The sequence below is a fragment of the Phascolarctos cinereus genome, unplaced genomic scaffold (assembly GCF_003287225.1).
Source record: "Phascolarctos cinereus isolate Bilbo 61053 unplaced genomic scaffold, phaCin_HiC Scaffold_2;HRSCAF=192, whole genome shotgun sequence".
Taxonomy (NCBI): domain Eukaryota; kingdom Metazoa; phylum Chordata; class Mammalia; order Diprotodontia; family Phascolarctidae; genus Phascolarctos; species Phascolarctos cinereus.
This window is the reverse complement of record NW_027555625.1, coordinates 76,900,445-76,920,525: the sequence shown is the minus strand read 5'-3', so window position 1 is coordinate 76,920,525 and position 20,081 is coordinate 76,900,445. Positions and strand designations below refer to the sequence as shown.

The 20,081-nt window shown below is 40.7% G+C and overlaps 1 protein-coding gene across 1 annotated transcript in view; it reads right to left on the bottom strand.

Moving 5' to 3' along the window:
- Positions 1 to 13,528, bottom strand: part of ADAMTS18 (ADAM metallopeptidase with thrombospondin type 1 motif 18) — a 194,379-nt gene extending 180,851 nt beyond the window's left edge. Inside the window, exon 1 of the mRNA XM_020964912.2 lies at positions 13,142 to 13,528. Within this exon, the coding sequence (XP_020820571.2) occupies positions 13,142 to 13,528 (387 nt within the window). The remainder of the gene's footprint in view (positions 1 to 13,141) is intronic.
- Positions 13,529 to 20,081: the final 6,553 nt, after the last annotated feature.

The following is a 20,081-nucleotide window of genomic DNA, read 5'->3' as shown; positions in this document are numbered from 1 at the left end:
GAATGGGAACAAATCACTTCTCTCTAAACCTTGGTTTCCTTTTTTCTCTATAACAGGGTTTGAGTTAAGGTTCCCTATATATAGTGACATTCTATGATCTTTAGAAGTAAAAAAATAAAAAGTTTCCCGAAGTAAAGGGAAAAATGTGAAATTTCGAACCAAAAGATCATAAAGATGCAAAGAATTGCTGCAGAAAAACCCTGGAAGTCACAGTTGGTTTTCCATGTTCTCTTTCAAATGCACACTCTTCCCAATATATGACTGTCTTCTTTTAAGGTAAAAGGTGTGTACTATACAACCTTTAAAAGAAACATTTCTTTTAAAAACTGTTTTCTCAATAATAAAAGTAAAAAAAAATTCCTAAGGCTCAGCAACTATGGATTTTTTTTAAAAGTCTCAAAAGAACTCAAGGGAAAACCAAGATTTATTTACATCAAAGGCATCTCCTCACAAGAGGTCAGCTCTCTGTCCAGACAGATCTCTCTTCCCAGGCTCCTAGTCTGGTATTTGAGTATAATCTCCCCTATAATTGGATAGAAAAACTGTGGGAACAGACTTTCATGGGAAGTACTGGATATAATAAAGAAGAACCAAGTGATGTTGCAGATACTCAGATACAGATAAAGCCCAGAAAAATGTTCTTGGTACTTTTCAGATCCATCAGTAGATATGATATGCTGAGACTTCAACAGGTGGTTACTTGTGAATATGAAGAATTCAGAGAAACATGGGAGACTTGTATGAAATGGTACAGTATAAGTAGAGTCAAAAGAAACTCTACCTGACCACAACAGTGCCAAAGAAGACAATACCAAAAGGTCAAATGCAATAAACAATGTTAGTATCAAAAACTTGAAGCTTATGCTCATGACCTTCCTGGTAACAAGTACTAAATGACCAGAGTGGAAAGTGGCATCTACCACTAGTTACAACCACTCTGACTGGGTGTTTTTTGCTTAACTGTTTTTTGAGGAATGTACTTTGAGGAGGGGCAGGGTGTTTGGATGACTGTTGGATGCACCTGATGGTTTTGTTTTCCAAAAAGTTATCAGTTCTATCTTCTTCAAACCTGCTTATTACCAGAAGTGGAAAACTACATCATTTTTATCTACGTAATGATAGAAGTGGTGGTTCTGAAGAAAAGGTCCTAAGAATCAGGAATTCAGGGCTAAGAATCAAGAGAACTGGTTTCAGTTCCCAATTCTGCTACTGAGTCACAGTGGGACCGAAGGCAAGTTATTTTTCTCTGGGAATCAGGTGCTTAACCTGTAAAATGAGGGAGTTGGCCTAAAGGAGCCTTCTAGGGTCACACTGAGTTCTAACATGCTTTGTTCTAAAATCTAAGGTCCCTTCTACATCTGACATCCTATTGTCTAAGGTACATTTTTGTGCTAACATCCTATAGTCCAAGTTTCCTTCTGCTTCTTGCGTTCTATGTTTTAAGGTCCCTTGAGCTTTTGCATCCCATGTTCAAAAGTCTCTTCAAGCTCCAAGTCCGTATTTTCTAATTCTAATTCACAGTAAATCTGGCCCTTTACTATGGAACTGGCTCCTAGAGATTGGCTATCAAACAGATAATCTAATAACTGTTTCAAGGTTGAGAAGATTTAAGTTGTGCCTCTTTAGTGACTCTTGTCCCCACTATGGTCATCCCCAATGTATTAGACTGAGCTGGGTCCCATTCCTGGAATATCTCCCTGTTTCCTTCTAGCCACCTAATCTGGATCCTACTCATCCTTCAGGGCCCAGTTCAAGGCAGCTATAGTATAGTAGAAAGAGCAATAGGTTTAGGATTAGAAAACCTAGGCTCAAATTCCAATGTTGCTACTTACAACCTAGGTGGGACCTTGGATAATAATAATAGCTAGCATTTACATAGTGTTTTAAGGCTTGTAAAGTGCTTTACGTATACTATGCCCTCTGACCCTTACAACAATATTGTGAGGTGGGTGATGTTATTACCCCTATTTTACAATTGAGGAAATTGAGGCTAAGAAGTTAAGTGATGTGCCCAGGATCAGTAACTGACTGAAAAGATTACTCCCTGATTCTAACTCTAATGCTCCACCTACTATACCACTGACTGCCCTGTGTACTTGGACTGCTCCAGTGGCTATGTCTGACTTTATTTTCTAGGGTTCTATTTTCACTTCCTGTTATGTATTAGAGTCCAAATGTGGTTTATTCTACTCTGATTCTGAATCTCCTGCCTCCTCAGCAGCCCCAGCTACAAAAAAACTTGAAAATAAAAAGTCTTTGCCACCAAAGTCCTTGATGGTTCAACATTGGGCGTGGATATGGTTTTAAACAGTGGAAATCAGAGGAGAAGATGCAGGACCATCTACTCTGCCACTGAGCTCTAAAGATGAAGGAACCTTTCCATTTTTCCTATTGCTGATGCTTCCTATATATGTTGTCTCTTACATTAGTGCATCTTGAGAATTGAGAGAGTCTTGCTTTTCTCCTTAGAGTCTCAATGCTTAGCAAAGAACTTTCCACATAGTAAACACTTAATAAGTGCTTTTTGTCATTCATTCATTCATCCATCGGTTAGAAAATATTTCTATAGGAAGCCCAGCAAATTTGTCACATTTTTTATCCATGTGCAGTCCTGCCTCCAACTGAAGAAGGTAGACTAGACTTTATTTGGGAACCTGCCCAAACTATTGATTCCAAACTATTGCATAACATAAAAAGCCACCTTTTCAACACTAATATTCTCTCAGTGATGCCATTATTCTATGAATCCTGGAACTCCAGAGTTTCTGAAGAATCAAAATTGTAGGTGATACCTATTCTATTCTATTCCATTCCATCCCATCCTACTCTATCCCATCTCATCCTACTCTGTTGCATCCCATCTCACCCCATCCCATCCCACCCCACCCCATCCTATTCCATTACATTCCATCCCATTTCCTTCTATTCCATTCTATTCTACATCCATTTATTAAGTACCTCCTCTATGCACTGTGCTAAGTTCTTGAGATGCAAAAACAAAAATGACACTGTCCCTGCCCTTCAAGAGTTTACATTCTACTGGGCCTAGCACACAGTGGGTGCTTAGTAGATGTTTCTTGAATTAATTAACCCATAAACTATTGGAAAACAGGGCCCCCATTTCATGAGTTTGTATTTCCCCATAGCACAGGCCACAAGGAAGTAAAGTAAAGGCTCTTAATAAAAATAGTTTGAAGAAGCTTCAGTAAGAAATAGGTAGTAATCTTAGATTTTTCTAGAATATTTTTCTAGAATACTTCCACCAGCCCACTAATTCTTTTAAGGGATTAAAGTCAATTCAGTAAGTGTGTGTATATATACATATATACATATATATATATATATATATATATATATATATATATATATATATATATATATATATATATATGTATATATATATATATATATATATATGTATATATACACACACTTATTATATGTCAGGAACTTTGCTAAGTATTGAGAATAAAAAGAAAGGCAAATGCAGTCCCTGCCCTCAGGGAGTTTACAATCCAGTGTGGGAGATACCATGTAGGCAACTGTGTACAAACAAGATACATACAGGATAAGTTGGAGATAATCACAGGTGGGAAAACACCAAAATTACAGGGGGTCTAGGAAAGGCTTCTTGCAAGAGGAATTTTAGCTGAGATCTGAAGGAAGCCAGAGAACCTTGCAGGCAGAAATAAGGAAAGAGAGCATTCCAGGCATGGAGGCAGCCAGGGAAATGCAGTCATAGAGAGTGTCTTGTGCAAGGAACGACAAGGAAGCCAGTGTCACTGGAGAAGAATAAGGTGTGAAAAGACGACTCAGATATTGTAGAAATGAGAACTGTTTGTTTATGATTGAAAGAAAATGATGGTAGCCTAATTTCTAGGGTATTATAATAGAAAAACTATTTTCCTTACAAGAGCCCTGTGAGATAAGTAGTACAAAAATTACCTCCATTTTTATAGATTAGGAAACTGAAAGGGATAAAGTAATTTGCCTACAGTCATTCATCTAGGAAAAGTCCAAGTCAAGATTGGAATAAAGACCTTCTAACTCCAAATGAAGCCTTCTTCCCATGAGAATGGACACTTGTGCAATGTGGCAATCACAGAGAATCCTGGGTAATTAATTTGGAACTATAAAAACAGAATATCACATCGGGAAGGATCCTTCAACTCCAGCTCTGTCATTATACAAATGGGGAAACTGAGGCCCAGAGAATTGGGGGAAAAACTAGAACTCAAAGTCATAATGTCTGGGCTCAAGTCTAGGCCCTGCCACTGGCTTGGTTGGTGACCCGCACGGAGCCTCAGTTTCCGCACCTATAAAATCTGAACTCAGTCTTTACTGATGCCAGGTCCAGCACTTTTTCCACTGTGCCACCCAGCTGCCTCTGTAACAAGGAACCCTGGGCAATGAAAGTCAAACAATGAAAATACAGAATGAATCAGATCCACCACCTCTCCAATTATACATCTGGGGAAACTGAAGGCCAGAGAGTTAGTGGAAAAGGGTGACTCAAGGTCATGAAACCTGAGATTAATACCAGGTCCTGCCACTAATTTATTCTGTGACCCTGGGCAAGCTACTTTTCTTCTCTCTGATGATAAAAATCCCCACAGGGTTGCTGTGCGGAAAACATTTCATAAATCCTAAAGCAACATATAAATAAGAGTTGCTTTTGATATAATCTGTAAAATGGAAACAATGATATTTGTGCAGTCTACCTTTCAGGGTTATTGTGAGAAAAAAAAAAACTCCTTTGGAGAGAGACAGTGTAGTTTAGTGGGAAAAGCACTACCACTGAGTCAGGAAAAACTTTAGTTGGAATCCCAGCTCCAGTATTTCGTGAAGAGCAGCAACTGGCTTAACCTTTCATAGCCTCAGTTGACTTAAGTACAAGAAAGGAATAATGATGCTTGAGCTATCTATATCCCAGGTTTGTGAGGAAAGTGCTTTGTGAGCCTCGGCGCAGTTCTTTCCCCCAGGGTCCAGCACAAAGCTAATTGCACATGCACCAGGTAGAGGGTTTTAGGGACCACTGCTAAAGACAGGACCTCCCTGGCCCTGCAGCCAACCTTGAAAAGAGCCTCTTTGAATTTAGCTCAGCTGGTCCTCAAACGACAGATCTTCAAATGCCTCTGCCACACTCAATGCCTGCTCAACTTGGTAGAACCTTCCTGAGTTTGTTGGCATAGCCTTGCATCCTTACCACCCCTCTGTACCTCCACATCACAATGAGACACTTCAGTGAAGCATTTGATGTGTTCTGATCATAGTAGGCACTAAATAAATAAGGAACAAATGAATGAATGAATGTGGTTCAGTGTCAGCTGCTCACAGCTTCCCAACAAAGCCACGAACCCCTGCTCCTTTCTGCTATACACTAATGCCTTTCGGTTCAGTAGCCCTTCACAAACGGACTTTTCTCTCCAAGCTCCGCTATGGTCAACAACAGAGAACTCAGTGATTGAATCCTCTGAGGCGTGAAAAAGACAACCCAGCCCAGATCAAAGAGTGTCTGGTGCCTACGGAAATACAAGTGCTTCACAATTTCGCTGCCCTTTCCTCATTCCTGGCTTGGCAGAATGAGTCCTTGCCCTTAGAACACAGAGTGGTCCCTGCTAATGAACAGTCCAACCAAAGGAGGAGTGAGGCCAACCACGGAGGAGAAGGACAGCTTAGGACTTAATTGCTGGAGAGCAAATCCAGTGATGAAGAGGGGGAGGCCAAACCACAAAATGAGGTCTAGCAGGGAATATACTGACTACAATCTGGGCATGAGATAGTTGCATCTGAGTAGATTCCACACAGGATCTCTGATAACAGGGATTGACTGGGTCATAATCCAAGATTATCCCACTGTCAGTACAACCAGGATGAGTCACCAGTGAAGCGCTCTGGACCTGGAGCCAAGAATCCCTAGTTCAAATCCCAGCTTTGATGCTTCCTGGCTGTGTGACTGTGGGCAAATCACTTCAGCTATCTAGGCCTCAGTTTCCTTCTCCGTAAAATGCAGATAGCAATATTTTTCCTTGCTGCCTTATGGGGTGGTTGTGCTTTGTAAAGCTTAAGGGGCTGCCACAGCTCAATGGGAATTGCTATAGTCATTAATCAACTAAGATTATTAACTAGTAAGTACCTCTATATATTAATTCTAGCCAAAAGTTTGTAATCAGACATAATAATTAAAAGAGCTCACATTTTGTGGCACTTTGCAGCTGATATGGAACTTTTCTCCACTATAGCCCTGTGGGGTAGGTAGAAAAAGGATTAGTACCCCCATTTAAAGATGAGGCACCAGGCGAACACAGAGACGCTGGCTCTTATCCATGGACACACAGCTAGTAAATGCAGAGTGAGAAGTCAAACACAGGGATTCTGTGAACTTGTTCTGGTCTAGTTTGCTTGGATTTTTTAAGTAGATAATCAATTCATTATTACTATCCTTTCCTAATTTGTTAGCGTGTCTTATCAGAGATGCCATTTTTCCTCTGAGGACTGCTTTAGCTGCATCCTCAAAAATTCTACTGTCTTGTTTCAACAATGACCCTGAGACATCATACCACAAGCTATTAATTGTTTCTGTGATGTGTTCTTCCATGGGCTCATTATTTGGAGTGTCATCCTTAGTCTCCACTTAGACCTGTATCTTTGCAGTCTTCTGCCTCCCCAGTCAAGGGCTCCTTCTATCCCCTATACTGCCTCTCAAGGAAATTCTGATTCACTGGCTCCCAAATGCTCTTTCCCCTGCTTTGTTTAATAGCAGAATGTGCAAAGACTATTCAGTTGTAGTGGAGGGAGACTGGATCTGAAGAACTGAGTTCAGATCCCAGCTCTGACATGTACTAGCTATGTGACTCCATCTCTCAGGTTATTTTCCTGAAAAAAAAAAGTTAATAATAATATGTACACTACCTACCTGAAAGGCATGTTGGGAGGGAAGCACTTCATAAACCACAGAGCACTAGAGAAATGGGAGCAATTTTTTTTTTTACTAGCTTTAAACCCTAAATTAGACTTTTTCCTGTTCTCCTTCCATCTGGCCATGATGTTCTGGCCAACACATTTAGCACCTGTATTTCAACACACATTAAAGTGTTCTGCTGGTGTGTAAAACAGTTCAGTGACACTTCAGACTCAAGCCAACCTCAAGAAATGTTTACAGTCTCCTATAGTCAATCAAATCCCACAAGTGCTATCCCTCACCCCAACACTACCCACCTGGGCCCCCAGCAGGATTTATTGCAGAGAGGAAATCTCACTTATTTCAAATGCTTTCAGGTGTACTGACTCTCTCTGGCTGCTGTACTGAATGACAGCATCACATTATGACAGTTGCCAGGCATTGGAAATAGGCCTTGATCTTTTATCATAAGACCTAGGTTCAAGTTCAGGTTCCATTACTTAATAGATGTATGAACCTAGGCAAGTCTAAATGTTCTTCTCAGAAAAGCAGAGATAATCATTGTACCAACCTCACACTATTGCTAGGAGGACCAAATAAAGTTATATATTTAAAGCACTATGCAAACTTAAAGTGTTATGTAAATATCTATTACTACCAATATAATCATTATCTTATGCTTTTCTATTAGGGTTCATATAGAAATGGTCCTGGGACAAGTTGCTATCCTGTTGTGATTCTTTTATATTTCTTGTTCTGCAGTCAGTTAGTTGCACAGGTGGATAATATAGCTGCTTTTTATAAGAGAATAAAAGTATTAGGATGTAAGCTCATCTTCTGTAGGTGCACTGAAAGCATCCTTGGCACAACTCCAACAGCAGTTAGTATGAGAAGGGGTAATACACACGTCATCGTAGTCCCATGTGATTTTGACTTGCTAGGTTTCTATATTTTGAAATTTTTTTATTCTATATTTAGAATGGACTCTATTCTTGGAAGTTTTATAAACTCCATTTGAAGATAACTCTCTTCTGGTTACATTTTAGAAATCCAATGATGGGACTTTGTTATCAGTCTTTACAATTGTTCAGAAAGTGATGTCTGCTTGTTCCAAAAGTTTCTCTGCAGGTTTTTTTTAAACTGATTATCATGTGTTCTAAGAATTTGTGTCAATCTTATAATCATTATTATTATAAGGGAAGGAGAAAGGGAATAAGCATTTATGAACTGCCTACTATGTGCCAAGCAGTCAGCTAGGTAAGTACCAAGTGGGTAGAGAGCCAGGCCTGGAGTCAGGAAGACCTGAGTTTAAATCCTGCCTCATATACTTACTAGCTGTGTGACTCTGGGCAAGTCACTTAACCCTGTTTGCCTCAGTTTCCTTATCTGTTAAATGAGCTAGAGAAGGAAATGGCAAACCACTCTAGTATCTTTTTCAAGATAACCCCAGATAGGATCATGAAGAGTCAGACAGGACTGAAATGACTGAACAAGAACAAAAATATAAGCCAGGCAGTGTGCTAAGTGTTTAACAGATATCATCTCATGTGATCCCCAAAACAATCCTTTTACACCCTTCAGGGCTATTATTATCCTCATGTTACAACTGAGGAAACTGAGGCAAACAGAGCTTAAGTGACTTATCCAGGGTCACATAGCTAGTATCTGAGGCTGGCTTTGAACTCAAATCTTCCTGACTCCAGGACCAGAGCTTTATCCAATATGCCACTTAGGTACCTGATTATTATTTCATTCTCTTTTTTTTTTTTTATGGAAGCCATCCTGGAATAAGTTATAACCTTATAGTCATCATCACCATCTGTAAAATAGGCATAATATTACCGAAGCATCTCCTTCCCAGGGTGGTGGTTGTTGTTTTGTTAGTGTGTGTGTGTGCATATACATAGACAGAGAGAGAGAAAGAAAGAGAGAGAGAAAGAGAAAGAAAAAGAGAGAGAGAGAGAGAGAAAGAGAGAGAGACAGAGAGAGAAAGAGAGAGAGACAGAGAGAGAGAGAGAGAGAGAGAGAGAGAGAGAGAGAGAGAGAGAGAGAGAGAGAGAGAGAGAACGTGTACTTTAAGGGTCACAAAGCATCTGATCCTTACAACAACCTCAGGAGGTAGGTGCTGTTATTATCCTCATTTTTCAGATGAGGAAACTGAGGCTGTGACTTGCCCAGGGTCATATAGCTAAGAAATGTCTGAGGCAGGATTTGAACTCTGGATTTCCTGACTTCATGTCTTATACTCTTTGCACTGCACCACTTAGCTGCTGCTGGGAGGAAAATGCTTCAAAAACTTTAAACACCATAAAAATGGGAATTGTTAGTATCATTTAGCTGACAGTAGTAGTCAGAATAATTTAATAAAGTTCTATACTTGGAGTCAGAAAGACCTGGATTCAAATTTCACCCCTGATATTTGGTTGCTGTGTGACCAGGGACAAGGCTCTTAACTTTTCTGAACCTCAGACAACTTTTTAAGATCATTAAGTTATAAATGGACTACAATATGTAATGGTGAAGAGATTTAGAACACCCCAAAATCACAACTCTTTGTTGTTTGTTATACTGATGAAGGAAATCAGGGATTCTTAGAGGTTTGGGTAAAGGAGTGTATTTTAGAAATGCAAAAAAGCATAGAGATGGGGGGGAAGAGAATGTCAAGTTCTGAAAACAGCAAGGAGGGTTGTTTGGCTAGAAGATAAAATAAGGGAAGGGGAGGAATGTCAATCAATAAGTCAGTCAATAAACATTTATTAAGCACCTACTAAGTGCCTGGTCCTGTGCTAAGTGCTGAGAATTACAAAGAAAGGCAAAAGAGTCCCAGCCCTTGAGAAGCTCACAGTTTAACTGGGTGTGGGGAGGTGGAGGAAAGAGCTGGAGAGATTACATTTAAATTATGGACCAACAGGTTTTGTACACGATAAATGGTGAATAATCAACAGAGAAAAGGCACTAGAATTAAGAGAGAATGGGAAAGGTTTCCTGTAGAAGCTTGAAGCATACTGTGAAGGACTTTCAATATCAAGCTAAAGAATTTGTATTTGATCCTAGAGGCAATGGAGACCATTTAAGACTCTTGAGCAGGTGAGTGACATTCAGACTTGTCCTTTAGGAAAATGATTTTAGCAGACATGTAGAGGATGGACTAGAATTGGGAGTGACTAGAAATCAGGATTCCAATTAGGAAGCCATTGCAACACTCCAGGAGAAAGGGGATGAGGACCTAAACTCCAGTGCTGGCCATTTTTAGTGAAGAGAAGGGAGATAAATACAAGATATGTCGTAGAAGAGAACAAAACTTATCAACTGAATCAGAAGATCTGAGTTCAAGTCCTGACACTGAATCTAATTAGTTGAATGAGCTTAGGTAAGTCACATAACCTCTTTCAGTCTTGGTTTTCTTAATCTGTAAAATGGGCACAAGACTCCTTGTATTACCCTTTTCAAAGGGTTGTTGTGAGGAAAGCATTTTGTTCACCTTAAAACACTATAGAAATGGGAGTTATCATAATTAGTAGAGAGGCAGCATGGTGTGCTACATACAACATTAGACAAGTAAGCTGGAAAACCTGGGTTCAAATTGTACCAGCAACGTTTACTAGCTATGTGACCTTAGGCAAGTCACAACCTCTCTGAGTCTTAGGCAACTCTCTGAGACTATAAGCTATAGACAGGTCACAGTCTGTGTTGGGAGAAAGGTATTCCCATCATGGATGCTCCCCATTCCACTGAAATCACAGGTCCTTGCCATACTGATAGATACATCATTGTCACTGACTGTAGCAGTATCACAGATATCTGGATACATTACAAGCATCCCAAATACCTGATCTGGCAGGATGACATTTGATTCAATAATAATTATTAAGTGCCAACTTTGTGCTAGGTGGTATGCTTGGCCATGGGAATCCCAGAGTGAAAAGTGACAAGATCCCTGACCTTGAGGAGGATTACAACACAAACCTAAATAAGTATAAGACACAGAAGGAAGATGGAGGCAAAGGACATATGCAGACAAAGTACTCCAGGGGGGAAAATGAGAAAAGAGAGAATACTTTCAACGGCAAAGAATCCAAAAACAGCTATGCGGAGGACGTGGCGCCTGAGCTCAGCCAGGAAGAGGAGGATCCCCATTGAAATATTAAAGTTAGACTTGGCATATTTCTGAACACAATTAATGTTTTCCCTGCCTCTGGCCATGCTGTTTCTTCTGCCTTGAGTGGCCTACCTGGCTTCTCCCCCATCTCTGCCTGCTGAAATCCTAGCCATTCTTCACCAGCTCCAATGCCATACCGCTGGGGAAACCTCTCCTGAACCACTACCACCACTGTTATCCCCCAACTGGCGGATTCTTCCCTCCAACTTCACATAATGCTATACTAGAGCCTTCCCCTTTCAGATGACCTTCATCTACTCTGCACATGTCTTCTGTGCCTCTTCCATTAGCTTGTGAGCTCTTTGAGGGGCAGGAACCATGCTCCTGGCTTTCTTTGTATCCTCAGCGGTCAGCACAGCTCCTAGTGCATACTAAGTGTTTATAAATGCTTATGGATAGGCATCTCTCTCAAGCTCTTTTGTTCTGGTCTTCATTATAATTATTAGATAACTGAAAGGTAGTTTAGTGTGGTAAAAAGAGCCTTCTTTTGGAGTCTATGAACAATAGAAGATAATAGAAATCCTTAGGATTCAGGAGTGGAAAGAACCTTAGAGATCATCTCTTGTCGAATCCCCTGATCTCACAGATGAGAAAACAGAGCCCAGAGATGTCAAGTGACTTACCCACCCCAAGTATCCAGGCTTCATGCCTGCCACCCTCCTCACGGTTCTAGAAAGGGTTTGAGCTCCCAGATTCCCCTAGTCCCTCCTCCAGGAAGCCTTCCCTGAAGGTGTTGGGCCTATTAGAGTAAAGAAGAGATGGACAGCCTGTTTTGTTTGTTGGTTTTTCAGAGTGATGGAGGAGGAAGGGAAAGAGCTTGGTCCAGATCTGTGATTTCCCTGATAAAGGGGACTTACTCCCAGTGAGGGAAGCAACTTGGCATAATAGTGGATAAGGCACTGGATTTAGTGTCAGGAAGACCTGAGTTCATCCTGATCCTGCCTCAGACATTTAACAATTGTATGACCCTGGGCAAATCACTTGATCTCTTTCACTTCAGCTTCCTCATCTATAAAATGGGGGTAATAACAGCACCTACCTCACAGGGTTGCTGCAAAATTGAACCATAGAGTACATTGTGTCCCAAAAGTTTTAGGGCAGTTTTAAACTGTAATAAGGACATCCTTAGACCTATTATATAGCTATCTAAATGCCAGCTATTACTGCCAGTGAAGATCAGCAACTGTTCTAAAACTTACAGTCTAGGAGAGTTACCTGAGGTACTAAATGAAGTAACTTAACAAGGGTCACTGAGGCCTGGGGGTCTTCTTCCTGACTCCAAGGCAGAACTTTCTAGCCATGATGTCAAGGCACCTCTCCCTACCCTGATACCCACTAAATTTTACAAGAATCAGAAGACAGTGTCTAAGAGAGTGGGCAGGATCTTCCATTCAGAAGGACAGGGACAAAAATCACAAAGGATGAAAATGAAATGACAGGATCTGGAACTGGAAGCCTCCTTAGAGATCATCTGGTCCAAACCTCTCAACCAACAGATGAGGACACTGAGCCCCAGAGAAGAGAACAGGACACTACTAGTCACACAAATAGCAAAAACAAGATTTGAATACAGTTCTGACTCCAAATAGGGGCGATCATACATCCTCAGTTGAAGTAGCAACTCAAGTGCCTTTCACAGGGCATTCCAACCAAGCACATAGTAGGTCCTTACTAATTGTTGAACTGAATTTGCTGAGAGGTAATTTCTGTTGTGAAGAGTATTGGACCTGGAGTAGAAGTTCTGAGTTCAAATCCCACCTCAGACACTTAGTGAATTGTGTAATGCTGGCCACATCACCTACCTCTGTGGGCCTCAGTTTCCTCGTCTACAAAATGAAGAGACTGGACTCAACAACCCCCACCGTCACTTCTAATTCTAAATCTATAACCTTTTGAATTGTAATGAGAAAACGAAAGAGACAAGTACAACTGAGAATGAGATGTATCAAAGCTGCTGAAGAAATGTGCCATATTTAGCAGGAGAATGTTTATATTACCCCCATCTGTTCACCCAGTTGCATTTCCCAGTTCCACAAAACACATGAAAGCTGGAGCATGATTCCTCCAGCAGCCACACTTACCAGTCCCATGCACGTCGACAGTGCCACTGAGGAGGTGCTGTCGTTCCAGATGAACCCCTGATAGAAACACTGCTCAACTGCCAGCGTCCCAGACTCCAGGACTCCACCTTTTCCTAGCACCTGGACGACAAGGTCTTGGCCAAGGATGGCCGAAGGTTCAAGTTCTAAGTGCAGTTCTTGCCCAAATGCTGCAAATCTGTAGTGCAAGGAGCCCCTGGGTCTCTGGGGTGACCGCTTCTGTCGTCTGCTGTGCAAAATGTCATGTGAAATGTAGGCCCCTCCAGGATCCACTTCAATAGGGGTCACAAAGACATAATCTGCAGTGGGAGAAAAAGTGGCCATCAATACCTCCTGGCCAAAGCGGAATTGCGTTTGGTTCATAATCATTCCCATAGGGCACAGAGGCAGAAAGAATCACCGGAGATGATTATTTGTACCTATCTGTCTCTCTTTTTTTGGTCACTATCTTTCTTTCCCTCGCTATCTCAGACTCACTCTTTCTTTCTCTCTGTCTCACAATGTCTTCCTCTGTCCCTATCACTCTTTTTCTGTCTCTGTCTCTTTCTCTGTCCCTGTCTGGGTCTCTGGGTCTATTTGTTCATCTGTTTGTCTATCTCCCAATCTCCTTCTGTGTCCCTGTCTCTGTGTGTCTCTCTCTGTCTCTGTCTCTGTGTGTGTCTCTATGTCTCTGTCTCTCTGTGTGTCTCTCACTATCTCTGTTTCTCTATCTCTCTGTATGTCTTTCTGTCTCTCTGTCTCTCTGTGTCTCTATCTCTCTGTCTATATCTGTCTCTCTGTGTCTCTATCTCTCTGTGTCTCTACATCTCTCTGTGTGTCTCTCTGTCTCTCTGTCTCTCTCTCTGTCTCTCTCTCTCTCTGTGTCTCTGTTTCTCTGTGTCTTTCTCTCTCTCTTGAACGTACCATGTAGTATCATGGACTATAATTATCTGTATTGGTATCTTACCCCATGTAACTTCCCTGAGAGTAGGAAGTATGCCTTATCTACACTTGGTATCTTCCCCAGCACTTATCACCATCTCTCACATGTGGAATAGGTATTTAATAAATGCTTGTTGTCGTACAGTATTGTGTCTAGTCCAATGCCTAGGAAATCATAAATAATTATGACAATAACTGGCATCATATAGTTCTTTAGGTTTACAATGCACTTTTTTTATAGTATGTCATCTGATCCTCATAACAACCCTGAGAGGTAGGTATTATTAATATGCCCATTTTACAGATGAGGAAACTGAGTGAGGCACAGAAAGGTTAATTGACTTGCTTATAGTCACACAAATATAGTTAGTATCCAATGAAGAAGTAGAACTCAGATCTTTCTGACTCCAAGTCAGAAAGTCACTCCAAGTTCTATGTTCTAATCACTAAGCCACATGGCTTATTTATACTATCCAGCTACCTCAATTAAGGGGAAAAGCTAGTTATGTATCAAGGTCAACAAATGAACCCAGGCCTTCTAATTGCAGATAATCTGTCTCCAAAATGCTAATCAGCACATTTCAGCTCATCATAAGGACCCTCCTCCAGACAAAAATAGTCCAATAAGAGCTGCTTCAGGATGTCCCAGTCAGTAGAAATATCCAAGAAGAGGCTGGAGGGCCATCTACCAAGGATATTGCAGAGAGGACCCAAGGTCCAGGTGGGAGTTGGGCTAGATGCCCTCTGAGATCTCTTTCAGTTCTGAGAATCTATGAATGATAAAGGTCATGAAATTACTGATTTAAAATCAAAGACTGTCAGAGCTAGATGGGTCATAGAACATAGAATATCAGCAAAATGGGCCTTGTACTACAGAAGAACTGAGCTGAGTGGGGAGATATTAGTCCAACTCCCTTATTGTTTTATAGATGAGAAAAGGAAAGTCAAGAGAAGATGAGTGACTTTCCCAAGGTTGCACAGCAAGTAAAGGAAGGAAAGAAGGAAACAAGCATTTATTAAGCACCTACTATTGTGCCAAAAACTACGCCAATTACTTTACAGGTATTATCTCATTTGATCTTCACAACAACCCTGGGAGGTAAGTGCAAATATTACCCATTTTACAGTTAATAAAACTGAGGCAGACTGAGGGAAGTGACTTGCTCGGCTAGTAAGCATCTGAAGCCAGATTTGAACTCAAGTCTTCCTGATCTCAGGCCCAGTCTTCTATCCACTGCGCCACCTCTAGTAAAAAGCAGAAGCATGATGTGATCTATGTATAAAATATTTCCTACAAATAAAATACCTCCTATTTGGAGCCATAGAGACCTCATGGAAAGGCAGACAGATGTATGAAACTGCTCTAAGATATCAATGGGGAAGCATCTGGAGAAGGTGATACCTAGTACTATCTGTCTCAAAATGCCCTCAACCTTGTCCTCTAAAGAAGTACTAATTGTTTCTTCCTAGCAAGGACCTCTGGAAAAAAGGAAGAAAAGAAGGAAGAAAGAAGGAAGAAAAGGAAGGAAGGAAGGAAGGAAGGAAGGAAGGAAGGAAGGAAGGAAGGAAGGAAGGAAGGAAGGAAGGAAGGAAGGAAGGAAGAGGAAGGAAGGAAGGAAGGAAGGAAGGAAGGAAGGAAGGAAGAAACAAAGAAAGCTCTAGTCAGGTGAACTAGGTACAAATTCTGGCTCTGCAACCTACTACAAAGGTGACCTAGAGCAAGTCATTTGTTCTTTCTTTGGGCAAATAATTTCACCTTCGTGGGTCTCAGTTATCTCTTCTCTAAGGCTAGATAAACATTCTTTAAGGTCTCCTTTGACCTTTGAACCCTATTTTCTTATGAGTGTAATTAGTCACATACAAATACTATTACCTTCATTTTACGGATGGAGAAACTGTGTGGGCAAGGGTAAGTGATTTGATTATGATGGCATAGCTAGAAAGCAAGGTGTCTGGGAATGGATTCCAAGACTTCCTAAGACCTAAGTTCATTTCATTATATAATGGAGTTTTATAATACATACATTTAGCATAAATTCACTCATGTGCCTCCCTATCAACTCCCTCCTCCCCCCAAATAAAAGGAGAAAAAAAGAAACAATTTAAATAGTGCAGTCCATCATTCCACTAAATCAGAAGGTTTTAATTTTTTTGTGTGTCAGGGGTTCTTTGGCTGTATGGGCAACTTAAGGAATTTTCAAGGGTAATTTTACATATACATTTCTAACCTTACAGACTGATTAAAGCCTAGCCAGGCCCCTGCCCTACCATAGGATTCCCATAAGATAATGACTACACTCGACATTGGTCAGACACAGGACAGCAGTACTACTATATAACACTATATTTACCTGAGTATATAGGTCACTCCAAAATACTAGCTACAATCCTTAAATAATATTTCTTTGAAAGGAAAGGAATACATAATAATATAATGAAAAGTAACTCCTATTATAGACTATACTCATGTTTTATACAAGTCAAAATGGGAGGAAAAATATATGGCCTATACCTGAACTAATTTAGGAAAACCTCAACTGTATACAGTAACTTGGTGCTCTCAAAGCCCTTTCACATGTATTATCTCATTTTAATCACAGCACATGTAGGGCAAATATCTTGATATTCATTTTATAGATCAGCAATCCCTCTTTCCTTTAGTAGTCAAAAATGGAAGCCTTTAATATATTTTACCTGCATGTTTTTGGGTTTTTTTTTTTGGCAATCTGGGTTGTGACTTGCCCAGGGTTACACAACTAGCTAGTGACAAGTGTTTGGTCTGAGGCCGGATTTGAATTCAGGTCCTCCTGACTTCAGGGCTGGCGCTCTACCCACTGCACCACCTAGCTCCCCCACCTGTATGTTTTTTTAATTGATTAGTTTCATACTCCCTATTCAGATGACTGAACCATATTATATATCTCTTTTAAAATAACACTAAATTAAGTAACTTTTTACTTAGACGGCTCTTGGTTAATTTTTTTTGGCTCTTAGTAGGAAAAGGGTTCCTATCTCCAATATAAAAAAGATCTGATTGACTGAAAAATTTTCCTTGGACTATAGAATCAGAGATTGTTAGAGAATTCCAGAATTCCAGAAGCAATCTTAGAAATAAGAAATGAGAATGCAGAGCACAGCATTAAAGGAAAAGAAAATGTTGGAACACAGAAAGTTAGGATAGAATATAGGATGTTAAAGCAGAATGGTGTTTTAGAATAGATAGCCCACTGGAGCATCTAGGAAGGTGGTGCAGTAGATAGTGCACCAGCTTTGAAGTCAGGAGAACCTGAGCTCCAATTTGGCCTCAGACACTTACTAGCTGTATGACCCTGGACAAGTCACTTAACCCTGATTGCATATGTGTGTGTGTGTGTGTGTATACACACTCACATGCATATACATACTCACATACATATGCACCTCCTCCCCACTGCCTCCAAATATGTGCACTCTATGCAGAGGTATGCTGGAGCTGATTCATCTCTGATTTTTAAATTTTCAGTGTGAGCTTCAGAAATCAGCAAATACTACAAATCAGTGCTTAATTTGTTGTTTTGTTTGCTGTCTAGACTTAAGAAAATGAGAGACAAAGTGTTAATAAGGTAGATTAAATTTTAAAATGTGTTAAGCCTACAGTTTTTTTTTTCAGGGAGCTGGTTATTAAACATTTACCAGCACACCTCTGACTCTATCCCAAAGGAGTAGAGGGTAAGACTTTAAGGATGGAAATTCTAGACTTTCCAAGGTCTCCAGATTTGGCTCTCTCTCTCTCACTAGGTACACAGAGACAGAGCTATGTTGTTCTCTCCAAACTGCCTGAAACAATGCATCAAAGGTTTTCCTTCTTCCCCAGGGGGGTTAATAAATGACAGAAGTGAAGGATGCTTAAAAAGCTGGTGGTCAGGGCAGCAAATCTCTGAGCTCAGACAAAGAATCTATGCTTATGGCAGAATCTCAGAAAGCCAAAGCCAGAACCTTCCATAAAGAGAAGGTTTTCTTCAAGATATAGAATCACAGAATTTTAGAATTAGAAGGGTCTTTAGTACATGGAATGTCAGTGAGGGACTGGATCTTAAACCATGGAACACAGTATGCCAAAGCAGAGTTTAGAGAACATTAAGTTATCCCCCAATATCTTACATTCATTATATCATGCTGCCTTAATAAAAGAGACTGGAAATACTATCTCCAAGATCCTTTCAATTTTTGATTCCTATGATATAGTCAGATGCCTTCTACATAACTAACCACACTGGAAAATCCAAGTAGATGAAGAATACATATTACAGATTACAATATTCAATTGAGTTAATTGCCCAGTACATACCTACCGGTGGGCAGCTAGGTGAATCAATGGATAGAGTGCTAGGCCTACAGTCTGGAAGACCTGAGTTCAAATTCAGCTTCACATACTTGTTAGCTATGTGACCCTGGGTAAGTCACTTAACCCTGTTTGCCTCAGTTTCCTCATTTGTCAAATGAACTAGAGAAGGAAATGGTAAACCACCCTACTATCTCTGCCAAGAAAATCCCAAAAGGGGCATGAAGAGTTGGACACCAACTAAAAGTGACTAAATAGATATACACTAGAAAGCCACCTTACAAATGGATTGGACACAGAATTTAGTAAGAAGAAGGACTCAGACAATAGCCTGATTACATTCAGGAAATTATACAACTTTTCAATATCCCAAACACCTCCCTCCTGTCCATCTCTTTTAACAACCACATTCTTCCAGTCTTTCAAAATTGTAGTGTTTTAAGGAATGCTATAATCTCAAGAGAATCTGAATTACAAGCAACCCAAAGAGCAATTGAAAGAGTTTGAGTAGGCATAAGCAATTGACAAAGAAGACTTGAGCTCTAGAAGTGTCATGGTATGGACAAGCATACAAATACTGGGTAAAGGCTATTCATGTATCAGGACAGCCCTCCTGGTTCACTGATGCACTGGAGATACTAAAAGAACCAACGTATAGCCTCATTGCATGGTTTTTCTAAAGCATAGGTCTGGCCATGTCACCCCTCTGTCTACTCAATAAACTTCAGGGGCTATTCTGCTACCTCCAGGATCAAATATAAAGTTCTCTGTTAGGCATTTAAAAAAAAAAAGCGACCCCTTCCTACCTTTGCAGTCTCTTTCACTTTACTTCCCTTCACTGTACCACAATTTCTCAAACAGGACACTCTACCTCTAGTCTAAGGCGTGGGCAGACTGTCCCCATGCCTGGAATGCTCTCCCTCTTCACCTTCCTTTCTTAATTTCCCCTTCTTCCCTCAGGTCTCAGCTCAAATCCCACCTTCTGCGGGCTTCCTGCCATCTACTCTGCCATTGCTCTTGTATGTACCTAGTCATTTACTAGACTGTAAGGACTAAGTTATTTTACTCCATTAGAAGGGAGGAAGCGGGTTTGTGTTGTTGTTGTTTTGTTTTGTGTTTTAACTTTTCTTTGTATCTCCAGCACTAAGCACTGCGCTTGATTCACGCTAAATTCTTAAACGATTTCCGATTTGAGATATGAACAGGAATCACACAGCCTGGGAAGGCAGGGGTAGGTTGTAGTGTGCACCAGTGGAGAGCGCATCCACAATGCTGAAATATTACTTTTTTTACAGGTTGTGATACCCCTACGCAGCAGTAGCTCACGTTTCTATGGTGTTTCTCAGGTTATAAAGACTCATTGGCTTCACAGCGGTCGGGGCTTACATAGAACGTTACAACTGAAACGGACCTTAGAGATCACCTAGTCAAGCTCACCCCACGCTTCCCCTCAGAGGAGCGAAGAAATTAAGATTGCATTCACACACATTGGTAGTGCGTAGCAAAGTCCTAGTTCCATCCAAGTATCAAGTGAGTGGAAAAGCCCCTTAGAGGGAAGGCTGAACACCAACCTTGATTCAAACCGCTGCCGCTGCCGCTGCCACTGGTCCACGCGGCTGCCCAAGCCACGGAGCAGAGGCTGCACATCTGGAGCGTCTGAAAGAGAAATCGGACAATCGG